Source organism: Lissotriton vulgaris, chromosome 12 (assembly GCF_964263255.1).
Source record: "Lissotriton vulgaris chromosome 12, aLisVul1.2, whole genome shotgun sequence".
Classification (NCBI taxonomy): Eukaryota; Metazoa; Chordata; class Amphibia; order Caudata; family Salamandridae; genus Lissotriton; species Lissotriton vulgaris.
The window spans coordinates 125,215,406-125,240,932 of record NC_141700.1 but is presented as its reverse complement, the minus strand read 5'-3'; the positions used below and the strand labels follow the sequence as shown (position 1 = coordinate 125,240,932).

At 46.5% G+C, this 25,527-nt stretch overlaps 1 protein-coding gene across 23 annotated transcripts in view; it reads left to right on the top strand.

Annotated features, from left to right (window-relative positions):
- The window catches only part of UBAP2L (ubiquitin associated protein 2 like), an 889,182-nt gene that overhangs the window by 679,785 nt on the left and 183,870 nt on the right, over positions 1-25,527 (top strand). For 9 of the 23 annotated variants that reach the window (XR_015302630.1, XR_015302629.1, XM_086947517.1 and 6 more), the window contains one exon: positions 9,463-9,530. The exons of 5 other annotated variants lie outside the window; for them this stretch is intronic. Coding sequence is in view for 16 of the 18 variants with exons in the window: in XM_086947517.1 (XP_086803643.1) it covers positions 9,463-9,530 (68 nt within the window). In the remaining 2 variants the exon portion in view is untranslated. Of the gene's footprint in view, positions 1-7,700; positions 7,808-9,462; positions 9,531-25,527 lie in introns of all 23 variants that reach the window. 9 more of the 23 variants (XM_086947511.1, XM_086947506.1, XM_086947503.1 and 6 more) reach the window with 1 other exon arrangement.

Sequence of the window (25,527 nt, the reverse complement as noted above, 5' to 3'; positions counted from 1 at the left end):
GGGTTTCATGTAGATATTAAATAAGATCTTACTGATTGTAGAGCCCTGAGGCACGCCATGTGTGATGTTAGTAAAGTCAGACTGGTAACTGGGCCACCTCTTTGAAAGGAAGGATTGAAACCAGCTCCAGACCATGCCTGCCACTCCTACCTCCCTGAGCCTCCTCAGCAGGATAGCATGGTTGACTGTCGAACGCGGCAGACCGGTCTATCCGAATAAGAACTGCTGCTTGACCTCTGTCTGCACGTATCCGAAGCTCATCCATCACGGTCACCAAAGCAGTCTCAATGCCATGAGCAGGCCGTGGCTAGATATTCTCACCACCTTCAAGAGTGAACTGTTTCAAAGGCTTTGTGTTCATGTTTCTGCTCACTAGGAGTGTATTGCGTCGTGAAGGGAGCACAAGATCACAGTATGCCTTGCTGGTGCTGCCTCTCATTCCCCAATGTCTGAACATAAGGAACGACCAAACCCAAGTCATCCTATTGGCTCTGTATTGGTTGAGGAGACTGGTATCTGCAACATCTGGGCATGGACATCTGCCCTCTGATCAGACTACCATTGCAGTGTCCTCCACCCTAACGTGCCCAGTCTATACTTCTATGCATGAATTTTGACTGATGGCAGTTGACAGCGCTTGGTCTGCTGCCTGCAGTGATGGGTGCCAACATCCCCGCCAGACGCCCTTCTAAAAGATTCCATTTATGCTGGCCTCTGAGATAGATTTGTGGCCTGGTGTGGTATCTGCAAGATTGGCCTTTTACAAGCTCAGCTTACTGATGTTCCTTGATTTTGTCTTAGACCCAGCAAGGGCTTGCAGTTGGCACTATGTAAGATTTGTCAGACGTTTTTAAATGTGCAGGCCAAACATCGTGGTTTAAATAACCTATTGTGATTATGAAAGTTTGACACATTTCCGCCTAAAACTTTTGTGATGCCACAGTGGGACTTACATTTGGTCTTGAAGTTTCTCATATGCACTCTCTTTGAGCTGATGCATAGCTGTTCGCTTTCGTCTCAAGACTTTCAAGACTATCTTTGTCATTGCTATTGCTTCAGCTCATCGCATTAGTGTGCTGCAGCCACTGTGTGTGCGACTGTCCAAAACCAACTTTTTTCGAGACAAATAGGTTTTGGGAACTCTGCAGCCTTCTTACCTAAAGTTAGGACACCTTTCCAGATCAGACAGTCTGCATCCATGTCTGAATTCTTTGCGCCCCAATCTCCTCAAACAAGGAGCAGAGGCTCTTTCGGTTGGACCCAAATTGTTTTTTTATATTGATTTTTACAATTAAAGTCCACGTGGTGGTGATTGGTACAATATGCTTTTTGTGGGTTTCTCCAGATTGAAAGAAAGGGAAGTCTGTAATTAAAAGGAGCATGTCAAGGTGCATTGTCCTTTGCATCTAGATCTTGTATGCAGCCTTCAGAAGGTCTCAGAGTCCATTATACCAGGACTGTTACCACGTGTCTCCATGCTGTTTTTTATTATCGGGCAATCTATGACTTGGATGTCCTTGTGCACGTTCACAAAGCACTACTTTCTAGACAGATGAGTCTGGTAGAAAGGGCATTTCACCTGTTTAGTTAGTCCTGCAGTGTTTGAGTCCACTCCACAGACTCCACTTCAAACACACCTTTTCTAATGGTGAGAAATCTGCGGTTATAAGTATCAATCAGAAGAACAAGCTACTTAACTTTAGTAATGCGCTTTCCGGTTCATATTCTGCCTATCTGCATATTCCTCACTCCCCTCACACCTCCCTTTCTGTACAGTGGTTTCTTTAACATCTGCAAGTTCCCAAATTAGGAATCAGTACCCTGGTTTCAACAACTGTTATTGTTCTGCAACTGAGGGTGCAGAAAGGGAAAACCAGCATCTGACGTCTGGATGGAGTGAAGGTGCTTATGCACCAGAGCTTTTGCTAGAAAAATATTCTAGATGCTGTCTGGCGAGTATTCAAAGAGAGGAATCTGCAGTTCAAAGTATTCACCAGAAAAAAGAATTACGAAGGAAAGTAGCTTTTTTGGATTTCAACGTTTGAATTTTTCTTTGGGGTGGAAATGTGTACGGTTGCCTCTTGTTTATCCAATGATTGATATACTTTATAATTTAGACATTTATTTTTTATAAGAGTTTGTACTAAAGAGGAATGAACAAAAGCTAAAGTTACTGTTGAAGGGGTTGAATCTAACTTGCAAAGCTGATGTTTCAGGATTAATCGCTTAAAATTCGGTCACTATTATTTTAGCTTGGTCCTCTATTGTCTGGATTTCATACTCTGATTCAAATAATCTGAAAGAAACACAGTGATATATTCCTAACCTTAGAATTACCCCCAGTCGTCAGACTGGATCTGGAAAGCTTTCGTCAGCAGTGCCCATGCGCGACGGAAGGTGGTGTTGTGCAGCTCCGCGTCCATCGCTGGCATCGTGCAGCTACTTAAACGCCGCCCTCGCACACTGACCTCAGTTCTTTATTTTTCCACGCCAGCAAGGGCAGGTCCGGAGAGAGTAGTACCCCCAAGTCATTTTTTGACTGTTTTTAAGGCTTTTTGTTTCGGTTTTTCTGAGTTGATCAACTCCTGGTGTCGTAGGGATGCCCGGTTTCAAGTCTTGCATGGACTGTGTCATCTGCCTGGGGCGCGACCACAACCCCAAGTCGTGCTCAGACTGCCAGGACATGGAGCCGAAGACTTTGCGGGAGCGGTCCAGAAAGTTGCTGGCGGTCCGGCAGTCAGCTCCGTTGCGATCAAGCTCCGGGTCCCGTGAGTAGTCGAGGGACTGGTCATGGAGCCATTACCATCGTTCTTCTGGATCGAAGTCTTCACACTCTGGGTCAGGTAAGGCGAAGCACAAGAAGTCAAAGAACCGTCATCGCTCGACTAATTCCCCTCGTCCGTTGCGGCTGAGGGTGCAGGTGATGCCTCCCCCGCAGCTCCGGCAGAGCCTACGGTCTCCGTCGGCCTACCCACCCTTCCCGGGTCTGTCGGCGACTCCGGCCCAGCTGCAAGACTTTGTCAGCCATGGCCTGCCGGTGCGCCTTTAGTACCGCCGGCCTGACTGCGGGTCCTCGTTCTTCACTGTCAGCGGCTCCGGCATCCCTGTCTGCTCTGGCGCCACAGGGCCCCCAAGGATCCAGGCCTGGATCCCGGTCGACGCCGGTTAACCTCGTTACATGTCCACTGATGTAGACTCTGCCAGAACCACCTCCGACGTGGCACCGGACGCTGCCGCCCCCGGTTTCAGCCAGACATGGACCCGGAGCCGAAACGGCGTCGCTCGACGCCGATGGGGCCTTTCTTCCCCTATGTCCAGCCTCCATATTTTCGGCCTGTACATCAGCCTGAGGAGGACGGGGAGGGGTCTGAGGACCCTCTCACAGCTCAGTGGGAGTATAACCCGGACTGGACAGAGGAACTGGGGCATGCCAGCGGTCTTGACACCTCTCCTAACCTTGGCATGCTCAATCCTCCTACCGTGGCTTCGGAGGGTGCAAGTTTTGCAGTGGTGTTGCGTAGGGCTTTGGAGGCCCTCAACCTTTACTCCCTACCGTGGCCGTCAGGACTAACCTCCTGACAGAAGTGCTTCAGCCGGTGGCTACCTTTGTGGAGCCACTACTGCCTTTCAATGAGGCACTTTCTGACGTTCTTTTGGGCACCTGGTCCAGGCACAATACAGGGGCTCCTGTGGATAGGAACGTGGCCTGACGCTATTGCCCGGCCGACCTCATTTTCCTCTCCCAACGTTCCCCCCCTGAGCTCGGTTGTCCAAGCCTCAACGTCGCAGAGCGCATTCGATACCGCACCCCCCTGGACAGGGAATCCAAAAGACTGGAACAATTTGGGAAGATTTTTTCTTCTGTCAGTTCAGGGCTGTAATCTGTGAACACTGCATGCCTCTTGGGCTGTTACTCCCACTTTATGTGGAATATGGTAACACAAGTGCTGCCTCAGTGTCCAGAGGAGGCGCGGACAGTGCTCTCGAAGGCTATTGCTAAGGGAAGAGATGCAGCTAAGTTCACAATGTGATGTGCCCTTGACACTTCCGACTCGCTGGGCAGAGCGATTTTCATGACAGTGGCCCTCAGCCGCCATGCCTTGCTGAGGACTACTGGCTTTTGGGGGGGGGCGCTGCGGATATGTCCAGAACACCCTGACTGACATGCCCTTTGTTGGCATACGGCTTTTTGGAAACAAGGCAGATAGGGCGTTGGAGTGTTTTAAGGACTCCCTGACTGCAGCCAGGTCTTTGGACCTGTTGGCAATTTGCCCTACTCTGCCTTCTGCTTTTCACTCCATTTGTGGGCACGGAAGGTGCGCCCCAGCACGTTCACTTCATGGCCACAGGCTGCCGCAGCAGCACCTGATTCCCTCTCAGAAGCTCCTCATCGGAGCGGTTCTGGACACACATAGTTTTGGGCCAGTCCTCTCGAACTGCGAGTCCAGGATATTCAGGCTATGATTCCGATCTTTCAGCCTCTATCCTTGGTTTCGGTCAGGATGACCCTGAGGCTGATGGTCATTCATGCCAGATGGCATATGCGGGCTCTGCAGTGGGACCTGAAGTTCCAGTGGGCGCAGCATCAGGGGAACCTATCAGATGACGTCCAGATGTCGGAGGGCACTACACAGCAGCTGCAGTGGTGGCTCATGAACAGACATTGCTGTCCAGGGCAGATCCCTCTCCCTTCCCCAACCGGAGCACCAAGTGGTGACGGACGTGTCCCTCCTGGGATGGGGTGGGGGGGGCACATGGGAGAGGTGGAGATCAAAGCCTCTGGTGTCTGGCGGAGTCCAAGCTCTATATCAGCCTTCTGGAACTTTGGGCGATCGGACTTGCACTGAAGGCATTCTTTGTCAAAGTGAAATGGTGCAGGTTTTCAGACCACACCACCGCCGTTTGGTACTGCAAAACAGGGCGGGGTGGGATTGTGGACCCTATGTCAGGAGGCTCTGCGCCTCTGAACATGGCTGAACCTGCAGGGCATTTCCCTGGTGGTTCAACACCTGGCAGGTTCACTGAATGCCAGGGCGGACAAACTCAGCCGCAGGTGCATGATGGATCACAAATAGTGTCTTCACTCGGACGTGGCGCAATGTCTCTTTCAACAATGGGGAGAGCCTTGGTTAGATCTATTCGCCAATGAAGAGAACGCGCAATGTCAGCAGTTCTGCACATTGGAATTTCCAAGGCGGGACTTGCTAGGCAACGCTTTTTGTCGCAAGTGGATTTGCGGTCTCTTGTACGGCTTTCCGCCTAAACCAATTCTACCGATAGTGCTATAGATCAGGCGCGATCGGGCCCAAGCCATTCTTGTACCCCCGGACAGGGCTCGAAGAGTATGGTATCCCAAACTACTCGGTATCAATCCCCGATCAATTCCCGATCTGACTGCCTCTTCAGGAGGATATTCTGTCGCAGCAGCAGGGGACGTCCTTAACCCAAACCTGTCCAGCCTCCACCTCTTTGCATGGAGATTGAGCGGTGGCAGTTGATTCCTTTTGACTTGCCTCCTGAAGTCTGTGATGTCATTCTAGCAGCCAGGCGTCCCTCCACTAAGTTGGTATATGCCTGCCGGTGGAACAAATTTGTGGCATGGTGCACACCAAAGGCTGTGGGTCCCCTTTCTGCCTTTCTTTCAGAAGTGCCTATGTTTCTTCTTTCCTTGGCCCAGCAGGGCTCTGATGTGGGCACTATCAAGGGCTACCTTTCTGCTATTTCGACCTTTCTCAGGCTCCCTGATCAGCCCTCTCTTTTCATGTCCCCTGTTGTAAATATATTTCTCAAAGGCATTATTCATCTTTTCCCTCCTATTCCTTTTGTAATGCCTCAGTGGGACTTGAATCTGGTTCTTACATATCTAATGTGCGCTTCCTTTGAGCCTCTGCACAACTGTCCTCTTAGTCTGCTGACATTGAAGACTGCTTTCCTGGTTTCCATCACCTCTGCCAGGAGAGTGAGTTAGCTCCAGGCTCTTTCTTGTAAGCCCCTTTTTCTATCTGTCCATCTGGACAAGGTTGTGCTCAGGACACATCCATCCTTTCTGCCAAAGGTTGTCACTGCCTTTCACATCGGGCAGACCATCACTTTGCTCACCTTCTTTCCGCCTCCTTCTAGAGAGGAAGAGATGCTCCACCATCTGGACCCAAAACGTGTGCTCTTGTTTTACTTGAACCGCACACAACAGTTCGGGTTGGATGATCAGCTCTTTGTTGGCCACGTTGCTGCCAAAAAAGGTCGGGCCGTACACATCTCCTGCTGGGTCTTGTGTATTAAAGCCTGTTATTCTCTGTCTAAAAAGGAAGCTGCGTTGAGGCTGCGCGCCCATTCCACCAGGGCGACTGCAGCCAGTACAGCATTGGAACATGGTGTCCCCCTTCAAGACATGTCGGACAGCTACGTGGGCCTTGCTGCACACTTTATCTGAGCACTACTGCCTGGACAGCCAAGTCCAGAGAGACTGCTTCTTTGTTCTTTGAGTCTTCCTGGTGTGATCTTGGTTTGCAGACCCATCACCGGGGTTGGTATTGTTGGGATATCTATTCTAAGGTAAGGTATCTATCACTGTGTTTCTTTCAGATGATTAGTATGGATGGATTCATTAACGCCCCACCCATCCTCCCCGTTCTGCAAACTTATTTCTAGGGTTAAGGTCATCCCTTTCAGGGCCCTAGTTTCAAGGCACCAGTGGTCAGTATCTTGCATGGCTCTGCGTTTTCTGGCACGGAAAAACGTGTACAGGACTGACAGCGCGTGAAGGCGGCATCAAAGTAGCTGCCGCAATGTCATCTCTGCGACCACGATGCCAATGACGGACGCGGAGCCGCACAACGCCACCTTCCGACACGCAGGGGTTCCGCTGACAGACTTTCCAGAACCAGTCTGGCGCCTTGGGGTAATTCTAAGGTAAGAAATCTCACTACTAATGTTTCTTACAGAGATATAGTTATCGAAGGTAAGTAACTTGTTCTATATTTCACTATCAACCAGGCTAAATTGTGAAACAATTTGAACATTTAATCTTTTAACACCAAGCTTTTCTTACCTGAGAAATAGTGATACGTAAATTATTTTGTTAGCACCTCCGACAAAGCCATCCATTCACACCTCCCTAAACAAGTGTTTTTTGTGTGAAACCTATTAGGAAAACTGTCTGACCAGTGTTTTCTTTGAGCATTTCTAGCAAGTTTGTCTGAAAACTGCTTATCTGATTGGATTCATTTAATACTTATTCAGAGAATTCTTGCATTGGAGTTTTATTTTGTGAAAGATGTCTCCCTCTTGATTCTAAATGATATGACAGTGCCATCTTATCCTGAATTTTTTCAGATTCATCCCACAAGTGTGCTGTTATTTTGCATTGCTTACTGTACACACAGTTGACTCGTGTACAGTGATATGAAATTTCAATGTGTAGATGGATTCCGAGGTATGACTTTTGTGAACATATTGAACTAGTTTGGGAAAGAATTCCTTTTCAAGTTATGATTTAGTTCCTTCCTGCCTCTCTTAGTTGGGTGACTTTTAATAAGAACCTATGTTAGATTGGGTGGCTGGCGCAGTATTTTATTTTTCCACCCCGGTTTTGCTTGAACGTAACAACTGATTGAGCTAAGTTGTGAAAACTCAAGGTACTGTCTTACAACCAGGTTTTTTTCTGTTACTTTGATTTAGGCATTTCTGAATTCTCTCTTTAGGTATTTGTGGTACACAATCAAATAGACGATGTAGCAATGGTGACCATTATCTTGACTCCATGGCTGGGAAAATGAGAGATTGGGATTTTCCTAAGATGTGGCTCCAGGTAAATAAGTGAAGGTTGGAGGTTACACTTCAAGTATAAAAAATAAAACATAAATGAAATGCTTGAAGTATCCCCGGACACTGGTAACAACTTCGTCTGCCTTGCACTCCAGCCTTTGTTTCTTTTTGTCCACTATGCCACTTTAGACCAGCCACATACAAATCAGACTTGGTTCAGCTCCATTGTGGACAATCCAACCTCGAACTGCAAGGCCAGGTGTGACTTGTGTGGTAGGCTGTGTAGGTAAGAGCCTCGTATCTAGGATTCCTCTGTTTGTTTTCTTGATATTTTTGTTTTATTTGTATGTGGCATAGAATACAGGTTATGGCTCTATATCCCTACAGATCACAGTAGTTGGCTAATTTGTCTACGAACATCTAGAAGTTTGTGATAACCGCTGTCGATTGAACCAAGTCTAAAAAATATTAAATCTTGTACAGATACGAGAGAATGAATTATTGCTTGTACTAACACATTTCTGTGCTTCATTCTATTGCAATCTTATTTGATATGTATACCTTTAATAGAAGTGAAACCTGTAGGTGTCCATGCTCATACTAACCCAATGCAGGAGCAATGGAAATGCCCCAATGTTTGTTCTGTGTCCAGTCTGAAAAGAAGCTGCACCAGTGATCAGGCAAAAAAAAACATCTGAGACAGCTTTTCCTGCCTTGTGATGGTAGGTTCCTCTTGGAGCAGGACGAATACTTTTTTGCATATGGCTGATCTCTCTGTCGTGTGTGCAGAATCAACAATGGCCTATAATATGGACTAGTGTATTTACCCATGGCTAATTGCAGGTATTTGCCCATCAGTTTTGTTTTTCTAATTTTAACTTGGCAACCTTTAGCTCTGGTGTTGAAATTATTAAACTAATTTTGTTGCCAGTAAAGAAATTCCACTGATAAAGGCAAAACAAATAGGAGGCACCCGCAAAGCAAATTAGCTGCACTTAATCTTCAAGTCCCCAATATCTTAGCAGTTCATTACAATAAACTAAATGTATTCTTGAAAATACCTGTTATTGTATACCTGTTTAACTAGACACTTTTTATTAATTGTTTTCAGCAATGCTTCAAGTAGGGATTGTGAGAATCTTTCAGAATCATTTCTGATAAAAAAAGGGCAGCTCAGCGTTTATTTAGTTGGATTTTATTTTGATATTTTTAAAGAGCAAAGTCCTAGATTCTCCTTAAAATTCAGTATTCCACAATATATTCTGTAAATTCTCTCTGGTTAGACCTGTTTATTGTTTTAATTAATTTATGTTAAGAATTATTCTTTTGATACATGATGGTGTGAATGAGTAGACCGTATCCAAGAGGGAATTTACTTGCCAGTAACGTTGGTTCTCTTTGGTACTCCCATCTTCACCGATTACCAACTCTCCAACCTCCTTACTGTATCATTGGAACTGCATGATAGTCATCTCTGATGGGGAACTGAAGGAGGTAGTAGGTATCACCAAACATTTTGGCAATTGACATTTGTTCAACCTGTGCACTATGGTACAATGGCTTTCTGGTGCAAGGCTAAAGTCATGGTCTTTAAATATGACTGGGATATTCAAGATGTTGGTAATCTGTAAGGAGATAAAGTACCCAAATAAAATCATCGTTACTGGTAAGTAACTTCTCTTTTGTCTCGTCCCCCAGGTGTGTCGGTCACTTCCAGTAACACCGGAGTGCCAGACATCTCTGGCTCAGTTTACTCCAAAACTCAGGTATGTCTTTCAACATCCCAATGTTTTTTTGTCTGGGTGTGTGTATAATTGATAAGTTAACAGTGAATATACTTTGGTTGTATTTCTAATTAGGTGCTTGCAAGTGAGTTACTAGTGTAGGAGACCAGTAAATTCACAGTGCATGTCTGAACAAAACTGTTAAGCCACATAACTAAGTAGGTTGTTGAGTGGTTTGCATGTAAGAGACAGTAATTAGGCCCTAGATATCTAATGGAGAGAGATGGGTAGAGGCAGTCTATTGTAAACCCAGAATTAGCAGATGGGCAGTACAGGTTGGGAAGGGTGGGGTTTATTTAAAATAGACCAGAATATCAGCCCCGGCAAAAAATATACCATCCACCTTTAAAATAGCCGTGGTCTAGTCTACTCAATAACTTTGAGGCTTTATAATGCTATCGTCCATGTTGCTTTGCAGAGTGAATGGACCCGATTTTCTCACCCAGATGAGTGAATTTAGGAGAATAACTACCTAGCAGTGGAGATAACAGAGCTAGGTAGCCAATTCCCTGATCCATTTGCTTGCACACTTAGGAGTTGCACATGAGACTACATTTAAATGCTCTTAAACTTCCAATCAAACACCCAAGTGAAGGCCGCCAGTTTTGTGGTACTCGTGAGGTAGTCAGTGTAAAGGAGCTATCGGGTTGGTTCCAGTTTCTGGGTTATTTGGAGCTGAGGCTTTTTACATTTGGGTATCAAATAGTTTTAGTTTGTTCAAGGGGGTGGTTTGACAGTGTAACTATAAAGGGGCCAGTGGGGTATGTTCTTATAGGAAAGGTGCTAGTTGAAAAAGTTTAGCACACTGCAGTAGTTAATGTTCTATGGTATACTGCCCTCTCAAGTGCTGCCTTTTTTCAAAGATTCAAGTGTTTGAATTATTGTCTCTTGCAAATATGGTCTTATATATAGTTGTTAGAGACATAAGCTTAATATATTGGCCAATGAAGCCTATCCATGTTATTGTCCGGGCCTTTTGACTTTTAAGAGCTGAGAAAAAACACCATGCCCTGGTGTCAATCTGCTGGTTAATTGTTAGTAATTTGTATATAGTTGACATTTCGCTTCCTAAAGGACAAGAGCACAAGTAAAATAGCGTAGTCCTTCAAGCATTGTATGGCACAAAATTCACTTTAATGGGAATGAATTATGCTAAACTGTCAACTAAGACGGAGTACAGTAAAACTGAAAATGATGGTCAAGTACTTTGTGCCCTTTTTCCATCTTTATGACAAGTGTGGAATCTTGCACTAATATAAGATAGTTTCCTTTCTTTCGTCATTTACATGTTTTTTCACTGCACAATTTAAAGTGCTTCTTGTGTCGCAATTTTCTTGAGTTGCAAGTGGCATGTTTGCTTAAGCTACTGTAGTAGCATCCTGCTTAGTCTCACGAAAGGTGATTAAGAGGAGCCAGGTGATCCAAAAGTATGGTGGTGTGCAAATCCTTGTTAAGTTGAGAAATCCCCAGCCATTAATCATCTGGAATTGCTGCCCATATAACTGTGCTTTTTAAATGTAAGCGCATTGTCCACACAGTACATCCTGAGAAAGGTCCTCTATTTTCGCATAAAAACGTTTTCCTTAAGCACCTACTGGAACTTTATGATTATTACAGTTGGCTCCTGGTACTTCATTGAATAAGTAATCCTGCAACAAATGTCTGCGTTGGGCTCATCTGCCAAGGCACTTAAGAAATGTTCTGACCACTTGCAGTTCAGATGAGGGAAACCAGCTTTTCTCTTAAATAACTAGTCGCATTCATCACTGCAGAAGTGAGACTTATACACATGGTCATACAGGCCTTTCACTGCATGAGAAAGGCAGATGATGCCCTAAACTACAGTATCCCAATTGATAAGGGTAACTTATGAATAGGGAGTTCACAATTTTTTTAATGATGGGCACTTTTGTCCTTCATGAGGAATATTCCAAGAGTGCTGATGCTTCATCTAGAAAAATTGTCAAGGACAATATGATCCTCAAATACAAGTGGGAGACTTCACCAGACCAATAGGATAGACTGTAAAAATCTGACAGATTTCTAGCCTCAGATTTCTTGCCATAGAAATATGCACAGGCTTTAAACTGGATCCGGGAATATTTTATGTACGCTATACCCCTGCGTGCCAGTATGCGATGTGGCTTGGTCTTGCAAAGTTTAGTCTGCACCAAAAGTGATGAGCGCGATGCCTATAGTGTCTATTCCAGCGCACTGTCAGTTTTTCTTTTCTTCACCAGTCAGTGCAGATCCGGAGAGAGTTATAACCAGCCATTTTTGACTGACCCTTGTCAACTTTTTGTCAGTTTTTTCCCAGATCTTTTCTCCTAGACTGGCAGGAACGTTAGGCGCAGCCAGGCTTGCAGCTGGCTTTCTTAGCTATCACCGACAGATGTCAGTGACAGAACCGCATCTTGTTTGCCCCTGGTGCCTCGATTGTGACCACCACATTAAGACTGGCGCTGACTGCCACACCATGCACTCAAAGGCCTTGAGGGAGCTGTCCCTCAAGCTCCTTAACACTCAACCAGTCAAGAAGAAGGTCCTGGGATCGTTCACAGAGCTCTAGATCCTCGTTGCACTTGTAGTCATCTGGCAAGTTGTACAAAAAGGAGAGCAAGAAGTTGAAGAGGTTTTCAACTTGACCTAGTCTGTCAAAGCAAAGCCCAAAGGAATTAGACACAGAATACTCAAAATGCTCTTTTGTGGTAGTGTGGGTGGGCAGTTTGGCGTATCAGAGGGAAGTGCTAAGCATTTATTGCATACATAAAGGCAGTAAATGACGATAAAGAAATCAGACACCAGTATATAAAAACAGGTACTTTTATATGAATTTAGATACCCAGATCACCGGAATCAGGCAAGCACTTTTTAAGTTATTAATTTCTACTGTTTTCAAACATTGACCATTCGATTTTTTTGGGCGGTAATGATAGCCTATTGAGGAAAACATGTACTGCATTTGTGCACTTTACAAACATGCTACTTACCTTCGATAACAATGTATCTGGTAGAGGCAGTCTAGCTGCAGATTCCTTAACTTAGAATATCCTCCAGGCACTAGACTGTATCCAGAGTTTTTTCAGCAGTACCTCTGTGCGCCGGGTGATGTCATTGCATGGCTCCACTCTGATGTCGTTCACGGATATGTCAGTGGAGCCATAAAAGCCCCTCCCGGCGCGCTGATGTCAATTTCCTACTGTGAAGCTTTTCCGTGCCACATTGCTGAATCACTACTAAAACTGTGGTAACAATGTGTCAAAAAAAGATTAAAAACCATTGAAACAACAATGACAAATAATAAAATGATGAGAAACGTTGCAATGCATTTTTTTTTTTAGTTTTATATAGCGCGAACTGGACCCGAAGATATTGGGTATAAGAGCACTTTACATAGCACCAGTTACATTACATGAAGACACTTTCATTTTTGTTAGGCATGGGGAGATTTGCCCAGAATCACAGGATGTTGAGCGTCGTTGCCGAGACTCTAACCCGGTTCCCCAGCTTCGATGTCGACCGCTCCTGCCGTAAGGCTACATCCTCTCCCCAATTGTAGATTTGGAGAACAACTGTCATACTCTAAGGAACTCAAGGGAAAGAGCGGAGTACTAGTCTCTAGAAAGTCTTGCAGAAGCAAAGAACCATACCCTGCTATGAAGCAAAGCTGAAATTTATTTATTTTATTTATTTTGAAAGTTTTATATAGCGCGAACAAGATCTTTGCAGATATCAGAGCGCTTTACATAGGAGAAGAGCAAATATACACAGATACATCTATCGTGTTAAAAGTACAGTGAAATGATATCATAAACAGTCAAGTAGTCAATTTCAAAGTCAAACAAAAAAGCAAAGGGTTCGAACAAGTAGTACAGATGAGCACTGAGTCTTTGAAGTTGATCCCCAGTAGTGGTTCATGTGCATTTAGCCATGAGGATCGCTTTTACTTCTTTCTTGAAAAGTATGGTAGATGGGATGAGTCTGATTTCAGGGGGGAGTGAGTTCCAAATCCTGGGGGCCATTCCTGAGAAAGAGCGTTTGTATGTTTTTTCTTTGCGGAATCTTTTAGGCTTTAGCAAAAGATTGTTTGTGCCTCTAGTGTTTCTGGATCCTCCAGAAATCGTTAGCTTCTGAGCGAGGTATCTAGGTGAGCTAAGGTGGACAGCCTTGTGCGTCAAACAAGCGATTTTCAGGTGTATCCTGGCTTCAAAAGGCAGCCAGTTCAGGGATTTGAAGTCAGGGGAAATGTGTGAGTGTTTTTTTTGATCCAGTGATAAGTCTCGCTGCGGCGTTTAAAGAGGCTCTTATGGGTGCCGTAGTAGCTAGGGGGAGACCGCAGAGGGCGGTGCTGCCGTATTCTATTCGAGGTATGACAAGTGATTGTACCGCAGTTTGGAAGTCTTTGGCTGGAAGGAAGGGTTTAAGTTTCCTAAGGGTGTTGATTTGGTAATTTGCTCCCTTAGTTGCTTTGTTGATGTGTTCCTGCATGCTGAGATTGGTGTCGAGTGTTATGCCCAAGGATTTCGCTGAGTCCACGATGGTGGGTTGAACATTGAGTGCCGTTAGGTGTTTAAGCCACATTTGTGCGGTAGTGATCTTCGCGGGAGGTGAGATCAAAAGGAACTCTGTTTTGAGGGCATTAAGTTTGAGGTGATTAGCGGCCAGCCAGGATTGGGTGCTGCTGATCGTTGAGTTCAAGAGCGTGATGTCATTGGGTGATTGAAGTTTGAGATAAAGTTGGGTGTCATCAGCATACATGTGGAAGTATACATTGGCTTCTTGTAGCAAGGTGGTGAGAGGTTCCATAACTAGGTTGAACAAAGTTGGGGATAGGGAGGATCCTTGTGGTACGCCTAGCGATACAGGTCTCGGCGCGGACATCAAGTTGTTGCTCTTGAATTTCTGCGACCTGTTATGCAGAAAGGACGTGAACCATTTGAGCACAGTTCCAGATAGGCCCATTCTTGTCTTTAATAGTTCGAGTAAATTCTCATGTTTGACGGTGTCAAATGCGGAGGAGAGATCAAGGAGGATGAGGAGGCAGGTATCGTTATGATCTAGGATTTGGAGGGCGTCATCGATTATGTGAGTCATAGCAGTTTCAGTACTGTGATTTGCTCTGAAGCCTGATTGGTGAGAGTTGAGAAGATCAAACTGAGTAATGTGTTTAGACAATTGTATTTGTACGCATTTTTCCAGCAGTTTGGCAAGAGTCGGAATGTTGGTGATGGGGCGGTAGTTGTTGAGGTCTGAGGGATCGGCTGTAGGTTTCTTTAGTAAGGGTGTGACTTGTCCAACTTTGAGGGAGTCGGGAATGGACCCTTGTTGAAGTGAGCTGTTAATGATTTTAGTCCAGAGTGGAAGGAGCGACGGGGTAAGGACTTTGACAGCGTTAGCAGGAAGGGGGTCCGTGAGGTGATTGGAAGGTTTCAGAGTGCTGAGCAGTTTGCCAATTTCTTCTTCCGTGTAGGTGACAAAGGTTGACCAGGTGGCATTGTTTTTTGGTTTAGTTGGTGCTATGCAGTGGGGTTTGGGGTAGCGGCTTGCATCCATGAGTAGATCATTCTTTATGTTGTCAGTTTTTTGGATAAAGAAAGAGGCGAAGTCTTCGCAGGAGGGAGCTTCACCCATAGTGTTGAGAGGTTGGGGGTGTTCTTTGGATTGCGTTCGGATAAGCTCAAACCGCTTTCTCGGACGATTTTTGGCTAGGTCAAGCTGACGGCTGAAGAAGACTGATTTTGAGCGTTTTATTTTCCTGAAGTAGGCATTTCTCTTTTTCTTCAGGGTTTTTAGGTTCAGTGCAGAGGGAGCTGATCTCCAGGTGCGCTCTGCCATTCGCATGGCGTGTCTGTCGTCATTGAGACTCCCGTCGTACCAGGGATTGGAGATTTTTGCGGAGGCTTTTTTTAGCTGCAGGGGTGCGACTTCATTAATTATTGAGGACATAGTATTAAGATAGTGATCAGTCAAGGATTGGACGTCCTTAACGCCAGTAGGAGGAAGTAGTGAGTTGCAGCTGTTGGGGGGCAGAGAGTTTGAGTTTAGTTTTTTCATGTCTCTTTTCCAAATTTTGGGCCTGGCGGATTGAACAGGGTTAAATTTAACTTTTTCCTTGATGAAGAATGTGATAATATGATGGTCTGACCAGTCACAGGGTTGGATAGATTCAAGTTGGATAGAGGCTTCTTTGGAGATAAGGTCGAGGATAGAGCCTTTCTTGTGAGTTGGACTATTGCAGATTTGAGTGAGGTCAAGGGCGTTAAGGAAATTCTTCAGACCTTTTACCACCGCATCATTATGATCGTTCCAGTGGAGGTTGAAGTCACCAAGGTATATTTGTGTGAGTTGTCGCCCGGAGTTGGTTGAGATCATATCCATGATTTGCTGGGAGAAGGTAAGGTTGTCGCCGGGTGGGTGATAAACGCCGTGAAGAGTGCAAATCGGTTTGCCCTCACTGATAATATCGAGGCAGATATATTCACAGGAGGTTGGGGAGGGTAGGGAGGGGGAAGTTACTTTCAGGACAGAGAGGTTGCGCCTGTGTATACATGCGATTCCGCCACCTTTTTTATTGCCAGTCCTGTCAAGTCTAGTGATGTGGTAGTTGGGGGGAACCAGAATGTCCATTATAGGTGTAGAAGCTTCTGTTAGCCATGTTTCAGTCATGATGATTAAGTCAAGATCCAGTTTTAGGATGAGATCGGCGATAGCGAAGGAGTGTTTCGCGGCTGATCTGCAGTTGAGGAGAGTGCATTTGAGACGGGGTGTGTCGAGGGTGGAAGGGGGTTCTAGAGCGAGGGGGACTTTACTCAGGTTACTATGGATAGCTATTCTGTTGTTCAGTGTGGGGGGTCTAAGGGGATTGGAGTGAATCGTAGGAATGGCAGTGAGAGTGTTGGGTGTATTGCTATGGGGAGCTGGGTCGTAGGAGCGGAGGAGGGCGATTGTGTCGAGGTCCGAGAGAGGATTACAGGAGCGATGGGGACGGTTTTCGCGGTTGTGAACAGGGATTGTGGTCCAGTGCGGTGGGAGTCGAGTGCGAGAGTTCGCCACCCGGGTGGAGGTCCAGTTGGGAGGGGTGGTGATGGCGGAGGCGCGTACGGGCTGTCTGGGATGTGTGCTGAGTAATTGTTTGATGATGTGAATGTCTTGTTTGATCTGGTGGAGGGTGTTGGGTGAGGGGTGACTGGAGTGTGATAGGCAGAGTAGTTGTTGCTTGATGATGTGCATGTCTTCTTTGAGCTGGAGGAGGGAGGTCGTAGTGCAGTCCAGTGTGGGAGATGTGTTGGAGGTGGGGATGGGAGGGTCGGGCGTGGGTGACATCGGGGAGATGTTGGTGGTGTGGTTGAGAGTATTGGTGGTACGCGGAGAGTGCAGAGTGGAGGATGGGCGTTTATTAGTGGTGAAGGGGGCGCATGTACGGTAGTGAGGGGTGAGAATGGGGGGGGGAGGAGGGGTTGTATGTCGTTCTTTGTTGAGGAGTCGTAGTTGAAGAGATCGGGGTGGCGTGTTCTGCGTGGTTGGTTAATGAGTGGAGGTGAGGGCTGAGAATGGGGGGGGATAAAGGGTGGGGTTTATCTGTGAGCTTGTCGATCAGATGCTTAGCTTGATTAGGCGGGATGTGGGTGGGGGCTGTGATGTCATGGGTGCAAAGAATGGGAATGTGGGCTGGTGTATGGGGGGAGGGGGTATGGCTGGTGTATGTGGGGTCAAGATCAATGTCAGTGATTGAGGGGTGTGGGGTAGCAGCAGTGGATGGGAGCATGGCTAAGGTGCCGGTGGTATAGGAGAGGTGCGTGTCGTTTTGGGGCTGCGCTAGATTAGCGGCGTGGTTGGTATGGGAAGTGGTGTCAGGGGTGAGCGGAATGGCTGTGGTATGAGTGGGGGTCAAGATGTTGGTGGGGGGGGTGTGGCTGGTGTGTGAGGGGGAGAGGTCTGAGTCTGTGAATGAGGAATGTGGTGTGGCTACAGTAAATAGAGGAATGACTGTGGTGACGGGGGTAGAGGAGAGGTGCGTGTCGTTTAAGGGCTGAGCTAGGAGAGAATGGTTGTGATTGGGGGCTGTGCAATCAAGGGTGATAGGACTGAGAGTGCTGTGTGTGCTGTGAGTGCTGTGAGTGGGGGTCCGTGGTTTGGAGAGGTGTTGTATGAAAGTGGGGAACAGGTTGTCTAGTAGTTCCAGGTTCCTGTCTGTGGATTGGATAAGGACAATCCCGTTGTTATAGATAGTGATGGTGGTTCTGCCCGGGAAGAGTTGGGAAGGTGTGATGGTGAGTGTTCGGCCATGAGCGGATTTCCTAGCCTTGGAGACGGTGAGTAAGGAGAGGAACGTTTTTCTCCATTGAGCTCTTCGTGTGGTGTGGAAGATGATATCAATGTTTATGGCACCATTGACCGGTGAGAAGTAGGTGTCTGCAAAGGGGGTTTCAGGGTGGGACCTCAGTAGATTGTGTTTAAAGCGTTTTGCAGCGTTTTTGGTGAGTGCGGGAGGGTAGTTGATTCTATATGTGTGCTTGCCGATGAGCTCCATGTTAGGGTGACGGAATAGGTAGGGGCGTGTGGGTGCAGGGAGTAATAGTGACACAAATAACAGCCAGGGTATATGAGGTAGTCGCCAACGCAAATGCAAACAGGGATAAAAGTTGTAGCAGGAGCGGAATATAGATGCAGACAATAACTTCCCTGGCACAGGGGCGGTACCGGAGGGCACCCAAAATATGTGCAGTAGTAATCAGTGTGTCCGGGAGGGAACGGTGTAATGAGTGCAGGTTACATCAATGTGAACAGGTCTGCATGAGGAATTAATTGGTATATTGCAGGAATAGCAGTAAATTCGATGTGGGTTACACACAAAATAAAGTGGACGTAATATGCTAATCATATGCAGGAATACAATAGAATGCCTATGAAGGCAGTAAAAAACCTGAATCAAAAGTGACAGTAGTGAGTATGTGTCAGTAGCGAAATACACTTGCAAACAAAAGTCAAATGCAGAATACAGTAGGCGTACAATACTAAAAATATACTGGAATAAAGTACCTATGCAAACTGTAAAATACCTGAATCGAAGGTGAACAATAGTGAATAGTCCAAAATATGTGAGGTACATGAGTCAATAGCCAGATACAATTGATAACAAGAGTCACATGAGACAGGTGGTGCTAAATACAATACCACTGTTGAAGGCAAAACTATAAGGTAGCCCTCGGTGCAGGATACAATTAGGAATATAAAAATATAAAACCACAATAAACTGCAATGATATATGAGGTAGCCCTCGGTGCAGGATGCAATTAGGAATATAAAAATATAATACCACTATAAACGGCACAGATATATGAGGTAGCAATCAGTGCAAGATACAGTTAGGAATATAAAACCACAATAAACTGCAAAAATATATGAGGTAGCCCTCGGTGCAGGATACAATTAGGAATATAAAAATATAATACCACTATAAACGGCACAAATATATGAGGTAGTAATCGGTGCATTACAGGTGCAGATAAAGTGATAAGTGCTGGATACAGTAAGGGGTATAGTAATATAATATAGTACCACTATCAAAGACAGACATTATCATAGTCAGACGTGGAGGCGCCAAGTGGTGTACATTGTGCACTGCTCATAGCTTGCTGGAAGGGAGTCTTATCTCTATTTCTGTTGGTCATGCGAGGGGGAGGCAAACTGGGGAGCCTCGCGGCCATCTGGATACCGGAGGGGATTTATGTCTACAGTTTTATGGCCCCAGCCATTTTGCACAAAGGAGGTAGCTTAAAAATGTGTGTAGTTTAATGGCTCCAGCCATATTGCAACAAGGAGGTAGTTAAAAATGTGAGCAGTCGGGTGGGCTGAAATAAATACCTTATGCCTCCATAAGCGTGTTAGGCTTGCCAGCAGGGTTTTGCAGATTCAGTGTCTCAAGGCAGTTGTATGTGAGCTGTGCGTTTTTTGCTGCAGGGCTCCAAGCCTTCCAGGGTGAGCTCAAACTGACTACCTCCAGAATTCCAAACCTGTGTTTCCTGAGAGGTGGGGTGACTCCTCAGCGAGAATCCATGCCCGGTGCCGGTGGGGGCAGGCTCCTGACGGCCCCCTAGATCTTGTTTCCCAGGGCTCATTTCATCTGCTACACCGGTCAGTGGCGCCACACCTCCGGGGGCGCTGTCATGGCCTCAATCCGATCGATCACCCAGCGGTTCCGGCCAGGCAGGCAACCAGCGCCTTGAAGCGGGCGGGAGGGGGGGGCTTCACTCAACCCTCCGGTGCTGTGGGGCGGGCGGGCGGGGTCCGTCTCCGTTTTCGTGGCCTCGACCAGCGCCTTGAGTCGGGCGGGAGGGGGGTGGGCTCTTTTGATCCTCCAGTGCTGTGGGTCGGGCGGGAGGGGTCCGTCTTCGTGGCCTCTACCAGCGCCTTGAAGCAGGCGGGAGGGGGGGAGGGGGGGTTCTCTCGATCCTCCGGTGCTGTGGAGCGGACGGGAGGGGTCCGTCTTCGTGGCCACGTCCCGGCCAGGCAGAGCACTTAGCGACCAGCGCCTTGAAGCAGGCGGGAGGGGGGGGGAGGGGGTTCTCTCGATCCTCCGGTGCTGTGGAGCGGGCGGGAGGGGTCCGTCTTCGTGGCCTCGTCACTGCCAGGCAGAGCACTCAGCGACCAGCGCCTTGAAGCGGGCGAGAGGGGTGGGGGGGCCTCTCTTGATCCTCCGGTGCAGTTAGCCCAAAAACAGCTCACAAGTGCTCCGGTGCAGCGGGGTGGTCGGGTTCCCGGTTCCCGGCACCAAAAACAGCTCCCAAATGCTCCGGTGCAGCGGGGTGGGCGGGTTCCCGGTTCCCGGCACCAAAAACAGCTCACAAGTGCTCCGGTGCAGCGCGGTGGTCGGGTTCCCGGTTCCCGGCACCAAAAAACAGCTCTCAAATGCTCCGGTGCAGCCGGGTTGTCGGGTTCCCGGCACCACAGCCTGTGTCCTCATCCATGAAGCGGCGGGAGGGGGCCTCTCTGACATCCGACGCCGCAGGGGCTCCTCTGCCGGTCGCAGCACTCGTCCGCAGTGAAAAAGGAGGCTCGGCAGGCTCCCGGGGCTTCAGCTGCACAGTCCAGCAGCGCGATGGAGGCGATCTCCGGATTGAGAGACGAGAAGGAATAAAAATAAAAGTATGCTGGTTAATCTTATTACTCTTATGTAGTCGGTTTCCACGGAGCGGTGGGTGCTGACAGGGATAAATCCAACAAGTGGGATCCCAAGCACCGGGAGCTCTTAGCAAGCTCCTGCTCCGCCGGCCATCTTGCCGCGAAATGGAAATGAATGCTATGGTAACAGTCTGCAAAGTAAACACAAGGTCACAGATCTGGGTTGAATCCATCATTACTCTTTAGCTCACTTCGCCACCTCAGTTCAGTCCCAGCTATATGCAAATCAGTCTTGACCCTATGCCTCATGGAAACAGTCCAGCCCTAACTGCCTAGCCAGGTCTTCCCTGAACCGTGAACACGCATTCTGGGATCGGTTTCTTGGTAACACCCTTCATCAGCCAGGCTAGCTTGAATCCAGTGGCAAAGTGAGCAAGGGTTCCACATCTGGGCATACCCTGCCAACCTAGGGCGAACAAAGCAAACACAAGGAGATGATGGACAGAGCACTGAAACATTTCAGACACTCACCCCTAGTCAGATTTGGGTTGAATCCATCATTCTTTAGCTCACTTTGCCACCTCAGTTTAGTCTGCAACCACATGAACCTCATTGAAATGGAAAACAAGACTGTAACGACATGAAGTAATGGCAGTTGACATTTCTGCAACCATATGCACCAAATATGACAAATTGACTGTAGCATAGTCCAAAAGACCCCAAACTAATGGAGAAAAAGTCTCGGGTGGAGGGGGAGAAGGATATGACCAATCTTCACACTGGAAAAGAACCAGGGTGCAAGAGCGTGGATGGACGTAGGAGCCCACCACGTAGTTGCAAGAATGGATGGAGAAGCAACAGGTAAAACCAAATAGGACATCCTAACCCAGAAAGGATGCGAAGAGGCAAACACGCATGAAGACAGACCACAGGCAAAAAGACCTAACCTAACCTAAAAAGGTCCTTGCAGAGCGGAGAGGATGGGTGTGCATTTATAATGCACCGATCGTTAGCTCATATAGCACCCTAAGAAATGGCCTCTTTAGACTATTATCAACTAGCGAATGTATGCCTTTTATTGCAGTATTATATTTCTACTTGTTTTTAATGCACCGATCATTAGCTCATATTGCACCCTATGCATGATTTACTTGATTGTACTGTTTGCTCATCTGATTTACCTGTCTGACTATGCTCCCTCATGTACCCCTTCTGTGTAAAGCGCTCTGATATCCGCAAGGATCTTGTCCGCGCTATGTAAAACTTTCAAAATAAATAAATAAGAAAACTGTGGCTAGACTGTGTCTCTACCAGATACATCGTTACCGAAGGTAAGTAACTTGTTCATCTGATAGAGGCATATAGCCGCAGATTCCTTAACATAGAATAGATACCAAAGCTACACCCCATTGGAGAAGGGTCTGCGACTCCCACCAAGTTCTAAAGAGAACTAATGTCAAAGATTGACTAAGACAGGTGGAAACAGCAAGTGCAGTTGTGGCTGACACTAGACCCATTAAGCTCTGGAAAAGGAGTATAAACAAGGAAAGGCAATGTCACCACAGTCCATCACAGGACAGTACGAGGCTTTAACATTCCTGGAAGGGACAAACGGAAAGCATAGAAACCAGAACGGCCAGTGTACAATGAAAGCAAATCCATAAGCTTCTGTAACGACAATAAGAAGCAGAACTGGGTGCAGGATCCCATGGATCTGCCAAAAATAAAAGTCCCAAAGATGCGACAAAACAGCGTGACCATCAGACCGTACCAAATGAGCATGCACAACAGTGGATGCCAAGAATGACCTCTAGAGACAGATGTCACCCACCTTGGCCCCCAATGGAGATAGTCTCCCTCTGCAGCCTGTTTGTAGGTGGCCCCCAGTGGCGGTCGGCACATGTAAGAGTGTTGGGGTAGAGGTGAAGTCGACAAACGACTGGATGTGTAAAATTCAATAAATGTTTAAAACACTGACCTTGCGCTCACCGCATCGCTAAAGCGGGCGCAGGGTAAGTGGTTTAATTTATTTATTTTTTTATTTCATTTTACCAATCTTGTCGACTTGCCCCGCCCCCACCCTGTCCCACCTTTCCGCACCTCTTACCTGTTAAAGCTGCCAGTGGTGGCCCACCTTTTTACCTATGTAGTGTGCACAGATGCCAGCCTGACCAGCACCTCTGCACTTGGACTCCCTAGGGCAGGTGATTAGAAACTGATTAGAAACTGCTGATGGTACTTTGGACCTAGGCCCAGTAAGACCAGAAGGTGACACCCAGAAACCAAGGGAAGCATTGCTGCATAAAGACGCATTTAAGTGACAGGTTTACTTACCTGTGAAAAGTTATATTTAAAAAGTATTTTTATATTTAAATAGTATTTACCTGAAAACTAAGTTCTTGCTATCAAAATGTATATAAAAATATATGGTCATGATAAAGCTTAAGGGGGTTTACATGGATCACCCTTTTGAGAGTCCTGCTTGATTTGGCCATTCAAGCTAATCTGCTTTTGCCCAGGTCAACCAAGTAGGTGACCTCACTTTTCTTCTCCAAGACTGAGTGAGGGCCACTCAATCTGTCCTGGCGAGCCCTTGGTGCCACTGATTCCAAAACCCACACATTCTGCCCTGGTTGAAATTCTACCAGTGCAGCTTTTTGGTCATACCAGTGCTTCTGAAGTTCCTGGCTGTCCTCGAGATTTCTTGAAGCTTTTTCCATGTACTCTGCTATTCTAGATCTTAGGCCTAGTACGTAGTCCACAATGTCTTGTTTGGGTTCTCGGAGAGGCTTCTCCCAACCCTGTTTTACAAAACAGTGGTCCCCTAACAGGATGGCCAACCTGAAGTTCAAAGGGGGAAAACCCTACTCCCTTCTGATGCACCTCAGTAGGCGAAAAAGCAAGCATGTAAAAGGACATCCCATCTCCTTTTGAGTATTTCAGGGAACCCCATAATCATGCCTTTCAATGTCTTGTTAAACCTGTCAACAAGACTACTGGTTTGTGGGTGATAGGGTGTAGTAAACTTGTACTGCAATCCACACTCTTTCCACATGTTTTAGGTAAGCAGACATGACATTTGACCCTCTGTCTGAACCCACCTCCTTAGTAAATCCCACCCTGGTGAAGACACCAATGAGGCCTTGGCTACTGTAAGAGCTGTAGTAGTCCTAAGGGTAAATGCCTCAGGATACCTAGTGGCATGATCCACTACCACTAGTATGAATGTGTTTCCTGAGGCTGTGAGAGGTTCGAGTGGACCCACTATGTCCACACCTACCCTTTCAAAGAGAACCCCAACCACTGGTAGTGGGATCAAGGGGGCCTTTGGATGTTCACCTGCTTTGCCACTGGCTTGACAGTTTACACAGGAGCTGACAAACTCCTTTACTTTCTGAGACATCCAGGGCCAGGAAAAGTGGCTAACTAGCCTTTCTTATGTTTTTGTTTGGCCCAGATGTCCAGCTAGGGGGATGTCTTGAACTAAAGTTAGTAGGAACTCCCTGTACTTCTGAAGCACTACCACTCTCCTAGTGACTCCAGGGACGGGGTCTCTGGCCTCCGTGTACAGTAGCCCCTCCTCCCAATAGACTGTTGGTACTGCTGACATCTCCTTTTATAGGTCGAACTCAACCTGCATTCAATGCGAAGCATTGATTGCTGTCTACTCGACAACTATTGTCAGCCGTTTCTGGAAATGTAGACACGAGTCAGACGCGTGCTTTTTCATAGTCCGTTTTGACCGCGGGAGCGCGCTGCTGGCTGCTTGCCGTGTGTGCTGTCGGTTTCGCTTTCATCAGTTTCGTTTTTCCAAGGCTGCCTTTCAATTAACACGCTCGCTGTGAGCATTATTTCCAAAGCAGGCTTGGAATCATTATTTCCAAAGCTGCCTTTCAATTAACACGATCACTTATTTGCTGACATGCTTTCACTGAAAAGCTACGTTTAAATTAAAGATTGATAAGTCGCAAACGAAATCTGCATTTTTAAAAGCTATAGGCTTTCATCAGTTTCGTTTCTCCAAGGCTGTCTTTCAATTAACATGCTCGCTGTGAGCATTATTTTTAAAGCTGGCTTTCAATCATTATTTTGAAACATTCACGATCACTTATTTGACATGCTTTCACTGCTACGTTTAAATTGAATGTCTAACAAAAAAGTGGACAACAGTCGCAAATACATTTTTATTTACTAACTTAGAACGCGTTTGTAGTTGTTAATTAGCACGCCATATTATGCTTAGCCAATGTTTGAATATGTGTAATAGGTTTTTGATATTCACGTACGCCTTATATTAAGTCAGCATTTTTATGGAGCGTGAGTGCGTTTGGGGCTTTTAATTAACACGGCCGAATATGCTCAGGAAAACACTTTAAACAGCGTGATGTCAAAGTGCTGCTGAAAAGGTATGCCACACCCAGTTGGCGCCTTGCAAATGGAGAGCACTTTGCCACTAGCTGTCTGAGAAGTTTTAGTGTGTGTATTGTATTCTGAAGCCGGCGCCATGCAAACGTAGACAACGGTTGTCTTTTAAAAGGTGGTGTCGTTTGAAGGCAGTTACTCGAGAGTGGGGAAGTTTGCAGGATGCTTTAAAACAGCGTGATGTCGAATAGCTGCTGAAGACTGATCTTTTGTAAGTTAGCCACTATCAGATGTCACATGCTGATTTGGTGGCTCCTTTATTATGTAAGAGCTGGGCTAAAAGTGGCAGAGATACTTCTAAAGCTAACTTGCCGCCGCCATGTCTGCTGCCGCAAATGTGGCCTCATGCAAAAATGTGGTGCTTTTTATTTTTATTTCGTACGACTGTAAAGAGTTATTGTGCTACATATTAACATTTTAACAATATAGTACGTAA